Source organism: Lutjanus erythropterus, chromosome 15 (assembly GCF_056507025.1).
Source record: "Lutjanus erythropterus isolate fLutEry1 chromosome 15, fLutEry1.hap2, whole genome shotgun sequence".
Classification (NCBI taxonomy): domain Eukaryota; kingdom Metazoa; phylum Chordata; class Actinopteri; order Lutjaniformes; family Lutjanidae; genus Lutjanus; species Lutjanus erythropterus.
In genome coordinates, this window is record NC_139331.1 from 11,306,242 (window position 1) to 11,328,357 (window position 22,116).

The window sequence follows — 22,116 nt, forward strand, 5'->3', positions numbered from 1 at the left end:
AACTACAAACAAGTCTGACTTAAGTACGGTGGTCTCGTCTAAGATGTTAGTTGTTGGTGTGTGTAGTCCTCAGGTGGAGCTGCGCTGGAGCGCTGTGCTCAGTCTCTCTGTGCTGCAGGGCCCCTGGACTCTCTGTGAGGCTGTGAAGGTGGGGATGCTGTAGGACGGACAGCTGCGGCTCTGTCTGTGGTGGGTTTGGAGGAGGTGGTCTTCAAGTTGAGGGGAGGGTGGACTCTTGTGGCACTCTTGTGTTAGACTTGAGAATAGTTTTTCTTCTTCCTTCACGACCCTTGTATTTGATTGTATCCAGTTCCATTCAGTAAATTAGTTGATGTAAACTGCCTATTCCAGTATATTTCTAGCAATCTAATTTATGCCCAATGAATTATTGATTTGCACTGTTAAAAAAAAGACACAACTGGCCATTTTAACTTAAAGCTGCAACAAATAGTTTTTAATTCATTATTAAATAGACTCAGTTTAATGGTGATGCTTTTATTTGACCTACATAAGCAAAGAAGACCATGCCTATCATCACGCCTTTCTCCTCAAATCAGATTAAATAAAGTTGTGTTCAAGGCAAAAGTTTCAGCAAGTAGCATGTCATCCAGTTAAAATTAAGTAGAAATATGTTGCTTAAAGGTTTTATTTGTGCAGTGATCATCATGCTTGATTAACACCAAAATCAATGAAATAGAAACTTGTAGCTTTTAAAAAAAAGTGTCAGGGCTGCCTTGAAATTTTAAGTTGACTGAATTTGAAAGGTCAAATTGAGATAATTTTGTAATGGTTCAAAGTAAATATGCTTTTTTCTGTAGTCAAATAAATTTTATATTGATTACATTGTACTTAAAAAACATGTTCAATAAGCTTAAGATATTAAGTCGAATCAACAAATCATTAGACACTGACAAACAAATTTGATTTCATTTTACATTTTTTTGAAAAGTCACTTCTTTATTTCACTCAAAAAAACTTACAGCTGTGGCTGCTTCTGTTGGAGTTACTTCATTCTCCCATTGGTACAAAGACAACATGTGAAACTGCTCCCAGAGAACTTATTCAATTTCAAGTATGAGGGGGTAGGGACTCAATTCACTATTAACCTTAATCACGGTTCACAGTTTTTTCAGAATTGTGAAAACTATCATAACATAACTTGAAAAGGTTATAACTTGGTTAAAACTTGAAAGGTCTGGGCTGCCTAAAAAGTTTAAGTTGAATGACGCAAGTACACTTTTTCTACAGTCAAATAAACTTGATATTAATTCACATGAATTTGAGGAAAACATTTTAATATGTATGAGAGACACAGTACAGTGTGGTATTCTATTATTCTAACCAGGTGGAATTCACAATAAATATCTGAGCCAATAAATTATCTGCTGATAATGGGAAATATATATTATTATTCTTATAATGAATTAAACTTGATAAATACTGATTGTAATAATATCCGAGTTTACCAATTTTGTCAAAGCATTTACTTTTAATTCTTAGGGCAAACAATGCTCCATAAAAGCCAAAGTATATTTGTGAAGTTTTTGTATGTACTTTAGAGTCAGACTCTTTGCATAAAGTCAGTAGGATTTGTCCGAGCTGTTCCTAAATGCATGAAAACATCAAACATCAGGGTTTTGGGTTGGTGAAACCCCCTGAGCACAGGAAAACGATGAGAAAAGATAAGGAAATACAGGCAGGGCCTCTGCAGATACAGCCACCACCACCACAATTTTCTGTTGGGTCATACATGATGATTGAAAGGGATTAAATCAGAGGAAATGTTGCAGGTTATATCTTTAATACAACTGTCCATTTCAATATGTCTGTAGACCCTTTTCACAGCAGCCATATTAATATGAAATAGTGAGGTAAACACAGGTATTACCAGTGATACCAATTAAGGTCCCGTTCCATTTAGTGTAGCAGGGCCTTTCCCCTGAGCCAACATGCACAATAGCGGCACCCTGAATATAAGGAACCCTGATTATAGCATCATTAGTAATACTTGTGTTTACACTACTTTTAACCTGCATGTCAAATGCTGTCGTGGAAAGGGTATATATATATATATATATATATATATATATATATATATATATATATATATATATATATATATATATATATATATACAATGACCAAGTTTTATTTTCTCTTCCAGTATTCCTTTTATCAACATTTTTTCTCTTCTTGTTGAACAATTATTTTAATTTCTTTTCTTTTCTGTTTTAACTGAAGCGCGGCAGCACTGGCGCAAACGCATAACTTTGGACAATGTAGTTCACAAATAACAAATTCTCACACTCCTCCATCCTGGTCAGCCTACAGTTCCCGGCGTTCTTTGCGGCCGCTGTGGTCGGTTGTTTTCCTACTCAGACGCGGCTAGTTCAAGTTGCCATAGCACGGTGAAGCTGAGTGTTGTTCTTCTGTCAGCTAACACTCGCAGAGCGAAAAACCAACGACTTGTTTTTAACGTATTTATTGCTGAACATATTTCCTTTGTTCCTGTTGGACATTCGGAGTGTTTTGCAGCTTTTGCAGTATTGTCACCAGGCTAAATGACTTGGCTAACGTTGGGTTAGCTAGCTAACGTTCACAGTAGTTGCCACTTGTTGCTAGCCTGAGGAGCATCACCCACAACAATGGCCAGCAGCGCAGTGATTGATTGGGAAGAGGACGGTTTGAATTGGACTGTTTCGCTGGTCAGATAGCTGTCTGTCTCCACGGGTTGTCAAGGTAACAGTGACAAAGCTCACATGTTTGCTAACTATGACAAACATATGTACTTCAAAGAAAGTTCAAAAACAGCTCAATTTGTGCGTTAATCTGATTAACGATGCAGTTAACAGCGTTTTGTGCTGGTCACTAATCGTCAAATTTGTCTAGTCAGCCATTTTCCGCCGTCGACCTGCCCTGCTCCAAATTATGGACACATCCAGTGGGTCGGATTCCTACGACAGGCCTCGGGGTCGTGAAGCCCACCGCAGACATGCTGGCCAGAACAGGGGCAGATCCAGTGGGAGTGGAGGTGATGGTCGAGCAGCAGACATATCTGAGAAGATCAGCACACTGGCGAGCACATTGCAGGTACTCTGCTGAGACACCATCATCTGCTCAGCTTCAATCCAGCTGCCTATACTGAACATGCACCTGTGTTTTGTAGTCTGACCAAACCCTTAACGTTAAGTATTTTAGAGCAGGGGTGTCAAAACTCATTTTAGTTCATACAGTTAGTTCATTCAGTTTGATCTCAAGTGGGCCAGACCACTAAAACCATTGCATAATAGTCTGTAAGTAACAACACTTCCAAAACGTCCCCTTTTTTAAGTACATTCTGAAAATGTTAACAGTTGAGGTTAATGCAATTTGCAAATTAATGCAATTTTGTCTCAGTTTTTTCACATTTAGTCAGTGCACTGTCATTACATTGCATTACAATATACAGATCACAGTTGAACTAAACAACAATTTAGTATTTTACCTTTTTGAACAACTTGTCAAGATCAAGAAGTTCATTTCTCATACATTTACACTCGTTTGTAGCAATTCTGTCATCACCACACCACTCCTACTAAAGTGGAAGCCAATTAGAAAAAAAACTTAAGTTATCAAACCATTTGCAAATAAAAACCAGTATACCTGATGAAGGTCGTCCAGACCAAAACATCAGATATTTAATAAATCAACAGAAAGTGAGACAGTGTGCGACACACCTGTCATAAATTAACAATTGCTCTGCAACTTTTTTAAACTTTGCAAAGTCATCTAGTGGACTGGATTCCACCCTTTAACAGCTTGGTTGTGGCCTGCAAGCTGTATGTCTGACACTCCTGTTATAGGGTCTTCCACCACCTACCATAATTCAATAGTTTTTGTCTTTATATGTTTAGTTATAGCTGATAGCTGATACTGATTCTTAAACGTAAGTCAATAATTGTCAACCAAGAGCTTCTTTTCTCTGGCAGGACACCAGCAGGAACTTGACCAAAGTGGATCAGATGCTGGGCCAGTACAGGGACCATACAGATGATCAAGCTGAGGCTATGGCACTGGTGAGACACTTGTTCTATTAATTAGAATTCAACTATAATATTTTCTGACTTTAAAGATGCATATGATTTTTAAATTGATCTTTCCATCACACATATGTTTCAAAGGCATATTGTTGTAACAACAATAAAAAACACTTATTTTGATACTTACGGCGCTATTCTGAACAAAAGTTAAAGGAAAAATTCAACGAAGTTTAACTTTTTTCCCCAATAGCTGTAAGAAGGCTGGTGGCAACACTAGACAGTGTAAAACATTTGTCACATGTTTTATACATCCACATATTTAGTGCCCATCCATAACATACCAATCTGAGTGCAATCTGTCCTCATTAATTTTCTCTCACTGTCGTGGCCAATTCTTTTAATTTATTTTTAAGTCTACCACCTCAACAGGGGCTTACATCTTGACTCAGTAGTACTGCAGATGCAGATTCTGTTTCCTTCATTTGGCTGATTTATTCCCATCAAGTCCAACATGAAGTCAAAACTGTATAGATGCTCCATTCTACACGTGTTTTCTAGATATTCGCTGAAGAAACCAAGACTCAATCCCACCCCCTCCTTCTATCACAGCTGACCATCATCTGGATAATCACAATAAATCAAAAAATACTTGTTCAGAACATTGACTTTACATCAATTCATGAGTCAAAACATATTATTTAGATCACCTCAATAAATTAGTAAGTTGCAAGAGTATAATTAACACAAGAATATATACAATGCCTCAAACACCCACATTTTAAACTTTGGCTGTCATTCCTCTATTTCTTCATGACTTTTCAGGGATACAATTTATCTTGTGTTTCTTCTTTTTTTTTTTTTTAACTGTTTGGTTTTTGCTTTTTAATGTTTCTAAACATTTTTTGGTTTGTCTGCTTTTTTCTACATCAGCTCAGGGAGAACCTGGAAGAGTCGATTAGTCAGCTGCAGACACAGAGGCTGGGCAGAGCCAATGGCGCACGGAGTGCTTCAGGTTCGGCCTCCACCCTGCACACTAGTGACCTGGAGGCTTGCTCTGGATCAGGTATGGAGAACCAGGGAGGATTTTGCTGTCTTCAGCTGTTGTCTCCCTGTAGTGTTAGTTCTGGTTAATTTACAAAGAGATTAAACATAAATGCTGATAACACAGAAAGAGTATACAAAAATGACACAAAGGCCACCTTAACATGTTGTGCGCTTTTAGTGAGTTTGTGTTTGGTTAAATATTATTTTCAAGTAACGTGCCTACAGAAACTCTGGTTCTTGATTTAACACTTAACGTACTGTAAATCTGTTATTGTAGATGAGCAGCGTTTCTACCCTACTTCTCCACTGAGGGATTATACAAGCACTCCAGGAAGGAGAAGGAGGTCTCATTCTGCCAGTGTTCGCTTCAAGGACACCAGCCTGGCAGGAGAGAATGTAAGGAATAGAGACGGACCAATTAACAATCGGCATCACCTGTTACTGTCATGCAGTTTCAGAAAGTTGCCACAAGAGGGCACACTGAGTCAGCAATATAGAAATCAAATTTGTCACGCTAATGTTGAAGGGTCTTCACAAGATTTCATTCTAATCAGCTATTGTTCATGTTTGTATTTTCCTTAACAGAGGGCTATAATGTGGTCAGAAGTCCCTATTTATTTCTGAATAACAGTAGTTGCAATAAACATCTCTGGAAAGGTAACAATAGCCAAGTTTTTGCTGTACTTCTCTTTGCTTGTGTGTCTAATGTTTTGTATTCTGTATCCATCTGTGGCTGTCCCACATAGATTCACACCATACACCAATCCTTGAGAGATCTGCGCTGTGACCAGCAGAGGTTGTCTCATGACCTGGATAGAGAAATCCTCAGGAGAAACAGGTACCAGGGAGAGGGGTCAAAGTCTGAACATCAAAACAGAAAACCTCTGTGTTGTTTTTTTTTGTTTGTTTTTGGTTTCCACATAGATAGCACACTGGTTGGTACACAAGTGAGTTCACCAGTCATTTCCATTTTTATGAGACAATAAGATTTTTAGAGCTGAATTGGATCTCTAGATGGTGTTTTGTTACCTGCCATAGCAACAAGTAGCATAAACAGTCTCTCTAACTAAAATAATTTTGGCTATACTGAATAGTTCAAAACTCTACATTAACATTCCAAATCTGTGCAACTTTTCAACCCTGTATTTCTGCACAGTTGTGGATAAAGACTAGGCTAGACTAATATTATATGAACTACATTGTAGTGGATGTAGCACAGGATTGTTTCTGATTTGTATAATGCAGCGATTCCCAATAATTCCAGAGTGTTGTAACACCCAAAAACCAAAATTTATTAATAAAAGATAGATGTAACCTTTTAAAACATTCACAACATGGTGCTAACAAAATATTCTGCGTCAATTCATTTTTGTTGGTTTAAGCCTTTCAAAGGCAACATTTTCACTGTGGTTAAAATAAAAAAGTATTTGCATGCACTTGTATTAACGGGGCAGTCTAACAGTAGGGGTGTTGATGATTACTCATTAATCAATTATGCGCCCTTAAGAATTTAAACAATCAAAAATCTATTAATTCCTAATTAATCAAAAGTCTAGACTGGCAGTCATTTAGCCTCCTTTGACATAGGGAACATTTCTCAGTCTCTTTTTTTAGGGTTGCTCTCAGATTTTCTGTTATTTTCTAGAGATGGGACTGATCAATGTAATATTGTTATTGGGGTCCAATATTGCTGTACGTCACTGGACTACCAATCTGCATTCTGATCTAATTTTTCAACAAAGCCATGTCTTATTTATTTGCAATTTCTATTTAGCAGTGTAAATTGAGACCTCTTAATGTTTCCTCTACATTACCATGTTATTCAAGGGAAACATGTTTTGTTGTGGATATATAGCTGGAGTGAAGACATGCACCACTTCACTCATGTTGTAACAATAAGCCAGGACAAAAATGACAGCTACCAACTTAAGCCACCATAAAACACCTTGTTCTGAACACATTACAAGGTGCACATGTGAATGTGACAAGCCAGAATCTTACAGTGCTCCACAATAGCTGACACTATTACACAAAAGACTTTACACAACCTAAACAAGCTTTCCAGATCATGAATACTCCAGCTGGATCAACATTAACAAACACAGAACATTTCACAACTAAACTGGAGTTCAGTGTCAGCCTCATCTAATTCTATTATTACCAATAATAATAATGCCCACATCATATTGATCTTTTGTTTTTCGTATCCACTGTACATAAAATGCTTTTGCTTGTACTTTGGAAACAAGTGTATGTGTTTTCAGCTCTATGAAATCTCCTTGATGAGAAAGGGATAAAAGTGTCATTGGAAACTTTAAGAGAAGCTGCACTGGAAAGTCAAAAGTCAGCAGATCTTTCTCTCAACATGCATTAGAATTTGACATTTTCAAGTTATTAAAAAATCTCTCCTCCCTGCTGCTGCTGACCAGACCAAATTGATCCACCACTATATTTCAACATCTGAAGCTCAACTGCATAATTTATTTTTAGTGGCGTCACATTATGCATTCACATTTTGATCAGTGGTGTCCTGGAATAGGATTTTTCAAAACGACTGAGGACTCTGCTGTGTAAATATTTTCAGTCCACTGGATTTGTCTTTTTTTCTTTTTTTCTATAGGTCTGATATTGACACCAGGCGGGCGATGGAGAGTCTCACAGACACCATGACAACGTCCCAGAGACAGGCCTCAGTGAGTCGTAGCGGTGCTTTTCACTGCTAATACTTCAAGTGTGCTTTCTAGTTCTGTGGACTTAAGAAAAGAAGTGGATGCATCCTGAATTTAAGGACATCACTTCAGTTATTGATGAATGAAAGCTTCTGTATAAAGCAAAATGCAAATGTTTATGTTTCCTGAATAGAAATGGGCAAACGATGTCCTCTTCTTAAAATGTCACTTCCATGAAGTCTAACTTTAGCAAATATATATTTCAGGATCATTTCCAGGCATATTGCTCCTCACTGCACCATCACTGCTCTGATAAATATGCTGCTCCAGATGACAGCCAACATGTTTAATATATTTTTTTATCTTGTCATGTCTGCGGACGTGACAAGATAAAGGTGATGCTTCCTGATTAGATGGGGAATTCTTGCATCGTAAATGTAATACTTGCAGTCAGTTCTCTAAGATATTTTTGTCATCCACCCTTTTAATTTCCTGGTGTCTCATTTATCATATCTCGCTGCCATTCCTGCACCGGTTATGTTTGCGTGACCTCAGGCGTCCTCCTGTCTCACTGTCTGCAGGTGTCGTCTCATGTGGAGCGGCGTCTGCAGGAGCTGGAGAGAGAGATGCACGTCGAGCGAAGCGGCGCGGAGAGAGAGAGGAGGCCCGAGCAGCGGGCGGCCATGTCTGACGAGCTGCAGGAGGTGACACTCCTCCCTATCACTCATCTGCTGTGATCTCTCTATCCAACACCTTGCTGTTGACACTTTCATAGTCTCTCATATTCAAAGAGAATGTTAAAAAATAATTTACATGAGTAAAGGCAGATAAATTCAGTGGATGGATGAGGACAGGGCAAGATGGAACATAACTATACAACTTTATTTACTGACCAGAGACAACAAACAAATCATCATATCAATATGATATCCCAGTATATCCCAGTGCTAAGTGGGGTTTTCAATTTTGTATGTTTTCGTGTCCTTTTCCTTGCAAACCTAATCAATAATGGATGATTTATTAATCATTAATTAGCCACAAAATGCACATCTTTTTCTCATTTTAAGTCTTAAACAGTTCTAGCAGCACATTAGTTATGTGAAACCTAAATTCATGATGCACAAAGAATTTTAATGAACAGAAAACAATAATGCTCTCGCTTGAAACAGCTACTCTTGTCCATCTGTACCTTATCAACAAATGGCTCTGCCAAACAAAATCATGCTAAATAGGGCGTTAGACCAGATCAACCCAAACTGTGAGAACATTCTCGAGCTCTGGAGAAATGGTACACAAAACATACATTGTTGGTTGATATATTTTAATTGATTAAATTCTTAATGTTGATTAATCATTAACATTCCTACTGCTAAGCAATGTACTGCTGTTAACAGGATCAGCAGCCAAACGTTAAGCTTAAAAATGTTTACCGTGCAGTCAGACAGCCTTTTTAAATTGAAAATTGCTGCAATTGAAGCCAAATAGCTCTCTCTTCAAAGAAACCAAACTCCTCTGGTCAAATAGTAATTTTACTTTGCAGAACACAGGAGTTGCTCGTCTACTGCTGCCTCAATTGATGGGTAATTCTTTAGAATAATTTAGTTTGTTTGTGTTAGTGTGACTTCAGTGAAGCTGGTCTAACTTTTAAATCACTGAATTCACAAAATAACTCAAAAAACTAACTAACAGCTCAAGGCAGAGGTAGAAGAGGAACTCATGACTGTTTTTGCCAAAGAAGTCTGGTGGCTTTGAAGAGAGTGATATTTCACTTATTTAACGACAGTTTCCTGTTAGAATAGTCAAACAGCAAATTAAGTGGTAAAAATATTATTAATGTAGCACACACTTAAATTGACATTGATTTTTAAGGTGGGTAAAATATGTTTTGCTGCTAACTCTGTTCACAACAGTACATTGCGTACCTTCCTACACTGACTACTGCTTCTTCAACCTGTGGGTGTGCCGACCACCATCGACTGTTCAGTAATACACTGACTATAGATAAGTACTTCATACTAGCCCACTTCAAAATATTTGAACTATCCCTTTAATGAAGTACAAAGCAGACAAAACAATGTCAAAGCATATAGAAGAAACCTAGTAAAAGAAAACATAGTAAAAGCATTACAGAACAGATGCATACAAGCAAATATGACAGTCAGAACAACAAACACAATTAAGCATATAGTTCGTCTTACAAGTAAGTACTAAAGACATGTAGCATACATGCCATCTTAAACTCATAAAAAAGAATGAAGCAGGCTAACAAGGCAACATATATGGCATGTAGACTTCAAAAACACTAGTAATCGATGAACTGGCAGCAGGAAAAAATATATGTCAAATATGTTGTTCCAAAGTATTAGAGATTGTAAAGTCAAATTGAAGTGTTCCAGCCATGTGATGCTGTTATGGTAGTTGTTCCAACAAATTAAGGTAAAATGGAGGAAAGAAGACTTAAGTACTGTTGAAAATGTTATGACATCTTCTCATTTTATCCATTTGTCCTAGCTTAAAATGTCACAATGATGGTGATGATTTTGCTTTAGTCTAAAACTGCAAAAGCTTGATTGTACTATCTCAGAAAGCTTGAGGGTGGTTTTACTTGTCTAAGACCAACTATTCAAGCAATATATAATATGAGGGGGAATCACTGCCTTCATAACTCATTTTACTCATACTTGGAGGAATTCAATGAAATATTTTTTTCATCATGTGGAGAAATATGGCCGATGCAGAAAAGAGAAAGCAAGTCAGCAGGACTTTCTACCCACACAGGACCAGCAGCAGCAATAAATGCCTGTTGGTTATTCCTGAGTAATAATACAGACCACTGACATTTACACAATTTATTAATGCTCAATTTAAAAAAAAATCATAAACTGTTCTGGCTGCCTGTTCTGGTATGGAAAGGTTGAAATACAAGCTTGAAGTGAATGCTGAAACATTCTCAATTGATCTCTGTTGAATAATTATTCCTTTACCAAAAAAAGAGGTCAGAAACCAACCAAAACCATTTACTGTAATTGGTGTGATTAGTAATCTTCCACACAATTAGATGCAGCATTTATTGCTGCATGTTTGTCCATCAAATATCTTTGAATTCAGTCACAGAATAGAAAAATCTCTGCATCTCCGTGGAGGCTTTTTCTCTCTAATGTACCACCATCCTCTCTTGTTTGTTAAAGCGGCGTTCCCGCTGTGTCACCTAGCCCTCTTGCTCTGCTTTATGAGACTATAAAGCACACCTAGGCAATTACTGTGATGCAGTGAAAATGGTTGCTAAGCAAATAATTGCTACTTTCTCATCTTTCATGCCAATCATGCTTTTTTTTAGGGAGGTTGCATTTGTCTTAAAGCATTAATAGCTGTAAGAGCTCTGTTATTAGGTGCACTTTAGTGTTAGACTTATAGCTAGATGCACTCAATAGACATGTCACAGTAAAGAACACATTATATCTTGTATTATTGCTGTCTTGTATTGCTTCTTTCCATTTAGCCACATATTATACACCATCAGCATAATGTTAGTTAATTTTTGAAACACCTGAACCATTATTTCGTGGTCACTTATTTAGAGGACAGAGTTTTGTATAAGCTAATCAGTGTCATGGCATCAGTCCCTTTTAAATCTCTCATGCTTACTGTAGTTTATTAGCAGACCACAGAGGGGCACTGTGTAGCTGTATCCAGCCTGATAACCTTTTGTGAGCCAGACTTTTCAACACGCTGTTTAATGATAGTAGCTACCAATTCATTTGCATCCAACTCCTCCGTAGTGCCCTAATGGGACACCAGCAGGGCCCGGGGCGATGGGAAATAATGCATTTGTCCAAAAATTAAGGGTAAATAAACAAGCATGAGGAAATGAAGAGGAAAATAATCTCTTTTACTACAAAAGAGCAGGAGGGGAGGGAGAGCAGAGGGCACATTTATTCCCCACCGATGGGCCCGCTGTGATGTGAATCAAATAGATGATGAGTCACTTGGGTAGATGTTATTGCTAGCAGCCGGTAATTCATCACCACAGCCTGCTCAGAATGAGTGGGATTGAGTGGGATCTAAGCTCTTGTACAAATCCACCATGATGCCAGCATCTCCTTCCAAGAAGACAACATGGGAGATGCTGTGATGCAATAGCACCTCTCATGTTGCATTCTTACGCTACTGTCATGTGCTAGGGGTGCACAATATGGTAAAAAAAAAAAATCATATTGTCATTATTTTGGCAGACTTTGTAGTGTGATTCATGATTAGTAGGAGTGATCATTTTTGCATTACAATTTCCATTTTCCCTGAAAAAAAGATAAATTAAAATCATGATGATGTGACATTTGTTGGGGTCTGTACCAAACAAACATGTTTTCTTACATCTGGAGGACAAGATTTGTGGGCCAGCTGGCATCTCTGTAGCACTACAGTACTTCATTATAATGCTGTTTTGTCACATATTTTTCCTTTATCAAAAAATTACAGCTTCTGGGATTTGGATATTGCACTTGGCAATGTTGCAATTTCAATAATATTACCATTAATTGTGCAGCCCTAATGTGTGCTCAAATGTTGCATGTTGTGGCCTGTTTACTGTGTTTTGTAGACTTCAGGGAGACGTCAAGTTCAAGCCCATGAGAGAGAAGAGACCACGACAGCCAGGTTATTGAAAGCAGAGAGAGAGAAGTCCAAGGTGAATATATTTTGTCTTGAAGTCATATTTTTGCATTATTATTTGCCCATTTGTTCCATGTTTTTGTGTCTAAGTGGCTAATCGGGACAACAGTTTTTGAGATTGATCCAGTATTTGGCTAAAGAGTTTGCACTGTAATCCTTACGAAGAACTGCACACTGCCAAAGCAAGTCCACTAAAAGTGCCTTATTGTCACTGACGGGCTCAGACTGTCATTTTAAATGTTTGACAGCATTACGGAAAGGATCAATACGGAGATAAACCTTTTACTAAAGAGTAAGATATGTTTTGTTAAACCACAAACAGTGGTTTGTTCAATTTCACCAAACTAACCAGGCTCTACTTATAGAACAGTAATTTTAGCAAGCTCTATTACAATTTGTCAGAAACAAAAAAAAAAAAAAAATGTAACCAAAACTGGCTTGTTTTTCTGTTCTGATTGTTCCAGCAATCACCAACGCTGGTTGTTTGGTCTAAGTTAACTTTTTTTTACACTGTTATATGTGAAAATATCGTGAGAAGACTGAGAAGGAGTTCATCAGATATAGCCATTATTATACCAAACGTGGTGAATTAAGAGGTTACTTCAACCAAGCAACCAGAGTTGGTGATTGTTGGAGTTTTATTATTTAAGTTTTATTTTATTTCTGTCTGTTGAGTTTCTGTCAAGACGATGGGGATTATAAAAATACTGCTGTGTAAATGGAGTGTGGTGAGTCTGGTTTAACAAGTGTATCTTTCTCTATAAAAGAGGTCCATCTCTGTAGCAGCCCATAATGTTGTCAACACTTTGAATAACAATCTGAGCCTGTCAGTGGCCAAAACAAGCACTTTGAGCTGACGTACTTTGATGGTGCCCAGTTGCCCAGAGGGATTACATTGCAGCTTAGTTTCGCTTTTGCCGGCTGCAGCTTTCTCCCTAAATACTGGACCAATCTCAGAAATTGTTGTCCCCTATTAGTCACTTAGACACAAAACCATGGGAAAATAAGGTCCATGCTGAGAAATACAGAAGTTACCATTTAAAGGAATGTTTTTGGATTAAAAAAAGTAAAAGCCTTTGGTAAGTGAGTCTGAACTTAATTTTAAGGAATTTGTAAACGTTGTTGCATAATTTTACTGAAATTGGCAGCAGCAGTAGTTAGTGTTCCAGCTTTTACTTTGGCAGTGACTGTATCAAAACTTTTTAGATAAAAATTGAATAGATCAAATTTCAGCACTTTCATAGTTGTGCTTTAACTCAAATTGTATCCATTTTAAATTTATAGAATGAAGATGCTGCATATCTGATGATATACTGTAGGTGATGTGAACACATCAAACCAGGCTCCTGCTACTTCCACATCAGTTTCCAGACTCATTATGTGTTATCCTGACATTGTTATTGTTCTGCTCTCCTTAGATGGATCAGGAGCTGGAGAGAGCTAGACGACTGCTTGAACAGTCTGAGCATAGCAGAGAGTCCCTCGTTCAACAGGTTTGTTTACATCTATGTGTACTGTACCTGACAGCATATGCAGATCTACAGTAAACCTCAGGAGACGAAACAATAAAAAGTGCAGCGTCTTTCAAGAAAACTTCAGTGTTGTTTTTTTTTTTTTGCCCACTGTCAGACAGTCAGATGTCTTTCTCTCTATCTCCGCTTTGCACGACTGACGATCCCCAGGTGGAGGACATGCACGGTGAGCTGCTGAGGACGAAGAAGGAGATGAGTGAGCTTCAGAGGGCCCGGCTGGAGACTTTTCAGCCCATTGCTCAGCCACATGGCAACCACACTGACAGGGAGGAGGGAAGAGGTGGACAGCGAGGGCCAGGTACTGAATAAAGGTCTGGGTAAACAGGAGAGGAGAAGACAGAGAGGATTTGGATGCAGGTTATGGGTGGATGGATGGGTTAAAAAGATTGCCATGCCAACTCTGTAACCGCAGAAATAGCTGGTATTTTGTCTTGTTATTTTTATGTATCACTTTCTCCTTGAAGAAAATCTTCAGGCGGTACACATGCATCGGTGATTTCTGGATCAAAATGCCTTTAAAAGGAGGTGAATGCATGGCAGTGTGAGGAGAGAGGCCCAGCAAGAGTAAAGACCGAAAGGACGGGACAAGTGGAGTCTTTGAGAGAGGACAGAGAATTGATTGGACCATAATGTAGAAAGTGAAAAGTAATGTCAAATGTTTGATCGTAAAAGGAGGGAAAATTGAGAGCAGATCAGAGGAAAGTATTGAAAATCTGTTTTTGGTAACGTTATTGATTTTTAGGGCATCACTAAGTGACCTTAAAAGGCAGTGAAAGTTTGACAAAGAAAGATTCTTAGGAAAGTTTCTTATGTTCTATAGCAGTTCAATATGCATTAGCAATTTTCATCTGATTTCTGTATACCGCATAAGATGGTGAGATACTTTATGATGGCATCACCAGCATTACTTAGTATTTATAGATCAGCACCTTTTTTATTGAATCCTGATTCATTCACATCTCTTATCACTTCAGTTATTTTCTATTCACGTCTGCTCCGAGTGAAGTGACTGTCAGTGAGCAATGCATATGAGCTTCCAATATTGTAAGTGAAGAGGTTAAAAAAAAAGAAAAGAAATATGGCTACCCCTGGAAAGTTGAAGATTTGATTAATCAGTAGGACACCCCTAAGTCGAATGAGATTCTTCAAGCAGATGCTTTTGTTTTTTTGTTCAGTCAGTGAACCTTAAAATAACAAGATTAAACAGATAGAAGCTTACAAAAATACACAGGAAAACATTTCAGTGGTGAATTTTAAATAAGGAGAATCATAAATTAAGTTTTCTATCAGCTGGCGTGCAAAAAATCTATGTGACAACATGCGCTGGTGGTTCTTGATTTTTGGCTGCATCTGTGCACAGCTGCAGCAGCAACAACAGCGTGTCACCTGCTCTGCATGCTGTGTGCTGGGATTTTGTACTATGAGTTCTTAGAAGAAGAGTGCACACTTTTATTTCCTCTGACTTTGTGGAGCCATGATGTTTTCTTATCACAGATGACAAAGAAAGCTATTAAAATGTGACTCTTAACTGGTTGAATCTTTGTATTGTATGGACAAATCTGATTCAACTGACAAATTCTGCCCTAAAGAAAAAGTTCAGTGTAAGTTTAGAAAAAGTGACTTAAAGTGACTTTCAGTGTTGTGCATTAATGTGCTTTAAGTTCATTGAATGTGCTCATATACTTGGTTAACATTTAACTGAACAAATCATTTTGCAATTAATGGACGTGAGCGTCTTGAGAGATAATGGTGCTCACCTTTTCAGCTGATTAAAAAAAGTCTGATTGCAGTAGGGAAAGACAGACAGAAATAGCTATGTAATATAAAAAAAAAAAAATTTGGTTGATCATGCAGCATGAAATGTATAAACTACACTGCAGACTGGGCTCTGTTACAGTGAGAAACAGACAGATAGATCCATGTGACATTTGCCTCTCCTCCGTTTGCTTCCTGCTTCGTCTCCTTGCAGTTCTCATGCATTATGTTTCATTCAATTTGAACTGGAAAATTGGGGTTCCCTGTAATTTCAACTATATTTTGGTTTTCAAGTTTGCAGTCTGCTGTAGTGTAAAACTTCCTAAAATTGTTGTTAATAACTACAGATACAAGCAGCCCAAAAATTCTCTATTTTAAATTAAGTAAAAAAACAAATACAGAAGAAATAAACTTCATCTATCTCAATTTTGGGGCTGTGAAATGAGCTAGCTCTTTTTAACTCTAAACAAAAATTGTTTCCACCACCATAAAGACAAAATTCAACATCAACTATCAAATTATCTGAGGAAAAATCTCTTACTGTTTCTTTTTAACTGTACAATGTACTACTCACTGTAACTTTGCCAGGGAAAATATAAAAATATGCTTTTGCAGTCTCGATGCTGTAAATCAGTTCATCTGATTTCACATTTCAAGACTCTGAACTGGCGGCAGGCATTAAGACCAGCTGTATAGAAATAGCCGATCTTCTTCTGGATCGACTTGTTTGCTTATGTAGGTCATATGGAGGCATCCGTATTAAATTGAGACTGTTTCATAACCAGTTGAAAACTCCTTGTAGTATGTTTAAATATTTATCTCACTCAATAAAATGTTGCCTAGGTTTTGTCTGGCTTTTTGTAGAAGAGACGGTGTATTTCTTGTGCTCTTTAATCCATCAGTCTCTTCATTGTCACTATATGTTCTATTTTTCATGTCTCTACATGTAGAAACCAGTTCTAACAACACTTTGATTATGCGCCTGCATGTGTGTGTGTATGTGTATAGATCGTGTGAATCTGGAGAAAGATGTGGCAGAGCTGCGACTCCAGCTGCAGGCAGCCTCAGCCCGCAGTGATGTTGAAGAACTGAAAAGGACTCTGGACCGCAAGGAGAAGGAGAGGGTCCAACTCAGCTTACAGGTGGAGGTGTGTGTCAGAGAAATTGATTAATTAATTGGCAACTATTTTCATAATTGATTAAATGTTTCAAGTCATTTTCTAAGAGGAAGTATTATAATTATCTGATTTCAGCTGTTTCAGTGAATATTTTCTTGTTTTTTTAGTCCTTTATGACACCAAACTGATATCTTTTGGTTGTGGACAAAACAACTAATTGATTAATCAAGAAAATTATTGACAGATTCATTGATAATGAAATAATCCCTAGAAACAACAAGAGCTTAAAGAGACAGTTCGCAGTCAAATCCAAAATCCATATTTTTCTTTTGGCCTGTAGTGCTATTAATCCAGCTACACTGTTTTGGTGTGAGTTGCCTTGGTTTGGAGATATCATGCATAGAAATTTCTGCCTTCTCTAAAATATAACAGGACTAAATGGTTGATCCAGGCACCAAAAAAAAAAAAAAAGTGGTTAGATAAATAGCACTACATGCCAGGGGAAAATTATGTATTTTTAATTTTCAGATGAACTGTTCCTTTAACCAGTGGTTCAGAAAAGGCATGCCATGTAATTTCCTACATGGCATGTCACCTAGTTAGCTGTCTTTGCAGCACATTCTAAAGAATGAAAGGGAAATACTGAGGATCTCTCAGCTGAAGTGCAAACGAACACAACACAAGAGCGCTTTTGACTTTGCCCGTTTCGCCGTCTCCACCCTGAGCGGGGGTTATTTCAGTTTGCCGGGTGCCTCTCATCCGTGGTCGCATCCTCCGCCAACTCCATGCCGCTTGATCCTCTTAAAATCGTCAGATGAATTGACAGTTAGAATAGGAGATCAGAAGTCAACCAGCAGTCATTTATCCTCCTCAAACTGGTGCAATGTGTCACTTCCATCACCGTAACAAGACATGAAAAAATGCCTTCCCTTGCTAAGCAGGGGTTTTCAAGGCTATGGTGGGTATCAATAAAATGTTAGTGGAAATAGCTGCACTTTAAGCATTGGCACATTCCCCTAATCTCTGATGTTTCTTTCACTGAATGTGTGTTTAAACTCCCACACTTCCCCTATTGCCGAGTAGGTGTTAAAAGATGAGGTGGGTGCTAGCATGTATCACCTGGGGCACCTCTTATGGTTTTTATGTCTAGATCAAAATAGACATTGGAAGTGTTTCATTTTAACGGTAAATGAGCAAAAATGAAGTATAATGAGGAGAATGGTGTGGAAAATTCAATTTCTCACTGACTGAATTTATATACAGTCTAATAGGTCTGTGCCTAATCAGTCTGTGACTAATTACTCCTAACTGACAGTTTTATTCAGTATAAATACCTAAATGGCACCAAGCTAACCTTACTTGCCCTTACGTAAGACTTCAGTCAAGCTTTAAACTTAAAAGTGATTGTGATTTTATTGTGGATATAAAGTTAATCCAGTGCAACTCAATACTTCTCAGACTACTTTTCAGATCAGTCTTGCAGATAATCCAATCGTAGGAACCATGTAAACATTGTCTCAATCATCTTTGACCTTTCTGTCTTTGTCTTTTGTTTTCTTCTCTCTTTCACTCTTTTCTTGAAATCACTCCTACTGTTTTTTGCTTTTCTTTAACCTCCAAAGTCCAGAGCTTTGATTTTGTATGCATTATTAATTTCTCCTAGCTATCTTAAATTAGTAGGACTTGAGTAGTAAGTATAAAACTTTTTGAAAAAAATTTATTGTATAACTCAGTAAAGTCACCAGTGTGTAACAAAGTAAACTGGTCATTTCAATGACTAAACATGGCTTTTGCTAAAACAAAATTGCAAACAATGCTACACATCTAAAAGCCTTGTGATTTTGTAACTTCCTTGCTCCATACTTCAAACCTACTATTAATCCTATTATTGCATTCAGCACTCTGTCTACTCCCTCTGCCCTGAAACGGTATCCCATCAAAAATAAAATCTGCCTAGACTAATTTGTACTCACTGCTCAAATAGGCAAAAGACAAAAAAAGAATTTAACTATTAAAATATTTTGTTTTTTGATGCATTATTGAATTACTTTTTCATGCAAAAATGGCAAAACATGCTGTTTTCTGCCTGTCAAGTATGGATATTTCCTGCTTTTCTCCACTTATTATCATATTAAATTGAATAACTGGGTTTTGGACTAACAAAACAAGACAACTCACCTTGGACTTTGGAAGAACCTGCAAGGCAAGTAGATTTCTGGTCCACTTGCCCAGTTGAATGTTTAACCCTGCAATTAACATTATAAAGTATAAAGTTTCCTCACATGAGTTGTTCCTAATTAGCAGCATCCCAGGTTGTTATTATTACTGAAATTTGTCAAATTTGTATTCCATATTAAACAACATGCATAACTAAGGATAGACAACCAAGTTTCAAACATAAAATTGATGGTTTTGTGATTTTCCACTTTTATCATACTCTCCCCCCAGACTGTTCTCACAGAGATCATCCCCTCAAGAGATCAAGCCATCTTGTTTTTAAGTGTTTAATAGTGTATAATAAGTTTATTGTGCTTTGGCTTCCACTAAAGAGCTGGCACAAAAGCACTCCCACAAAAGGTCAAAATTAAAGTTACTACAAGTAATTTTAATGTTATGTTGATGTTGGAGGTCTCTATGGACGAAAGTGGTACTGTTTCCACTGTAACAGCCACAAAATATTATTATCTTAATTATAATATCCTCCCGCTTCTTTTTAACTGACTAACATGCTAATCACTGTAACTCGGTCTGGAAAAAAATTAACACAGGTTCATTTCAACTGATTTCATGTAGAATCCAACCCAGTGGCAGACATTAAGAATACATATATAGAAATAGCCAGTCTTCTCGTGGATGGTCTTGTTTGCTTATGTAGGTCATACAGAGGCATCAGTATGAAATTGAAACTGTTTGATAACCCGTTAAAAACTCCTTGTAGTGGCTTTAGGCAGAATTAAGTGTTATGTGCAGAAAGCCCAAAATATAACGTCCTCATATGCAGATGCAGGGTCTCTGGAGCGCCAACTGTCTTTTTCTGCCTTTTCCTGGTTTACATTGCCCTAAACCCATCCCTCCTCACCCCTGTGTCTCCTTCTCTCCTGCCTTTCTGTATCTTTCCTTCCCATTAGCAGTAGTAGTCACATAAACCCTCACACACTCGTCCTTGACCTTTTTCTCTTTTATATATACCAGGAACTGTCATCAGACCTGGCGCGGCGGGAGCAACAGCAGCTACGGATGCTGGAGCAGCTGAGGGAGATACAGGTATTTTTAATATGGGATATTTGCGTCACAGTGTAATTCATCAGTGGATAACGTAATTTAATTCAAGGGCTTGAAACATGGGGTGGTTTTTCTAGTGGCAATTTCAATTTTGAAGCATACTGTGTGTAGTGCCTCATTCTGCACCACGAGATCACAAAATTACAACATAAAGAAATGAAAAACTAATGCTGCAGTAATGAAATCCTTCAGAATATAAGGCCTTTGAGACATTTTAGGATCCACCCCCTGGTTTAAAATAAACACTGATTCAGCTTATGGAGAATAAATATACACTTTATGTATAAATTTACTCATATTTTCAGAGCCGAGGGCAGGCAGAGAGGAGGGAGACGGAGGCATTACTCCAGGAGAGCACGAGGACCAGAGATGAATTGAAGACCAGGGCCCAGGAGGCTGTGCGCCAGTGGAGGGCAAAGTGCAGGAGACTGCAGAAGGAGCTGGAGGAGGAGAGGGCTCAGGCTCAATTTCACACCGACAAGGCCTCGCAGGTCGGTCGAAACACATGCATTCATTACCAGACTTCTGACACCACAGCCTACGGTAGCAGCTGCAGCTAAGTAACGGCTGATCTTTATAATGCCAGCTGTCTTTATACATTATAAACAAATCCAACTTACTCATTGAGTGTAGTGGACTGATATGCCTTATTTCAACATATTGCTAGTGGGAGGAGAATTTAAAAAACTCATTTGAAATGAGAAAAATTATCTCACACCATTTACTTTAAAGAAATAATCCACCGATTTTACTTCTGAAGATCAGTTCATCCCTCTCCAGAAGCTCTGCTTTTGAAAACAGTTGTATGTTTTCTGTGGCTTTGAAGAGACATTTCCAAAGTTTCCAACTAACAGCAAATATCCCCAGTAATGTCATCATTGAGACCCTGAGAAAAGCAGAAATATGTACTTACTAGTGCAATATATCGGTATTATATTAGTATCATGATATGAGACCAGATATTGTCTTAGATTTTGGATATTGTAATATGGCGTAAGTGTTGTCTTCTCTTGGTTTTAGAGGCTGCATTACAGTAAAGTGATGTCCTTTTCTGAACTTACCAGACTACTCTAACTGTTCTATTATTTGCTTTTAGCTATTTAGTCATTATAACCACATTATTTATGAATATTTGTCAAAAATCTTATTGGGTTAATATTTTGCAAAGGCAACAACAGTCACCCCTACAATATTGTTGCACTATCAAAAAATAGCAGTATCAAGGCATTTGGTGCAGGAAACAGCTCACTTTTACCTATTTAATATACCATCTGTGGCTACAATATGCTATTTGGACTGCAGCACTATTTTTTAATGCTAGGTAGTTACATATTTCACCTTTAAAAGGACAGTCCTCCGAGTTTACCTGTCTCAAGGCTACTGAGCCTGTGAAAATCATTGTACAATGTCTTCTTTTGCATTGGATGGGGTTTGCAAAGATAAAAGAAATAAACTTGATGATATCATCATTCAGACTTTTTAAAATAAAGCCCGTGTTACAGTCTGAATATGTGGGGTTTGATATCTCTGCCTTTGCTGCTGTGATTTTGACTGTTCCTCTTTTAATGTTTTCCCTCATGAGTCCCCTAAATTTATGGAAGTGCAGCACTAAGTCACTAAAGTGCCTCTTTAAAGCAACATTTTGCATGTAATAATTTGGATGTCTATTCTGTATTTATGGTAGCTTTTCTCTATTAAAACTAGAACCACTTAGGCACCATTCATATTGACAAAGAAATTGCCCTTCTCCTGCTAAGAGAGTCTGTCCCATGGAGCCTAAAAGTAGTGATATGCATTGTGTATGAGGTAAAGCCACTGAGCAGCCTGCATGAAAAATGTACAAATACAATATGCATTAATGCACGTACAGTAATATTATACAATAAACAAACCTGTGCCATTGGTAACAGGCAGGCTAAATGGTGCTTGATATTGTTGTTGTGCACTAGAGTTAAACTAGTGCTTTGTCTGTGCAATCTGTAGTCAAGATACCAATCAGAACTGCTCAGCAGTCGACTGCCTTCTTGTT

General features: G+C 37.8%; 1 protein-coding gene across 1 annotated transcript in view; it reads left to right on the plus strand.

Moving 5' to 3' along the window:
* The first annotated feature begins 2,896 nt into the window (after nucleotides 1–2,896).
* cep128 (centrosomal protein 128) overlaps nucleotides 2,897–22,116 on the plus strand; it is a 58,866-nt gene continuing 39,646 nt past the window's right edge. The window contains exons 1-13 of the mRNA XM_084737347.1: nucleotides 2,897–3,090; nucleotides 3,969–4,055; nucleotides 4,950–5,082; nucleotides 5,341–5,459; nucleotides 5,810–5,901; nucleotides 7,684–7,756; nucleotides 8,314–8,436; nucleotides 12,330–12,416; nucleotides 13,819–13,893; nucleotides 14,083–14,230; nucleotides 16,696–16,835; nucleotides 19,998–20,069; nucleotides 20,393–20,578. Coding sequence (XP_084593473.1) covers nucleotides 2,929–3,090; nucleotides 3,969–4,055; nucleotides 4,950–5,082; nucleotides 5,341–5,459; nucleotides 5,810–5,901; nucleotides 7,684–7,756; nucleotides 8,314–8,436; nucleotides 12,330–12,416; nucleotides 13,819–13,893; nucleotides 14,083–14,230; nucleotides 16,696–16,835; nucleotides 19,998–20,069; nucleotides 20,393–20,578 — 1,497 coding nt within the window. The 5' untranslated portion in view covers nucleotides 2,897–2,928. The remainder of the gene's footprint in view (nucleotides 3,091–3,968; nucleotides 4,056–4,949; nucleotides 5,083–5,340; nucleotides 5,460–5,809; nucleotides 5,902–7,683; nucleotides 7,757–8,313; nucleotides 8,437–12,329; nucleotides 12,417–13,818; nucleotides 13,894–14,082; nucleotides 14,231–16,695; nucleotides 16,836–19,997; nucleotides 20,070–20,392; nucleotides 20,579–22,116) is intronic.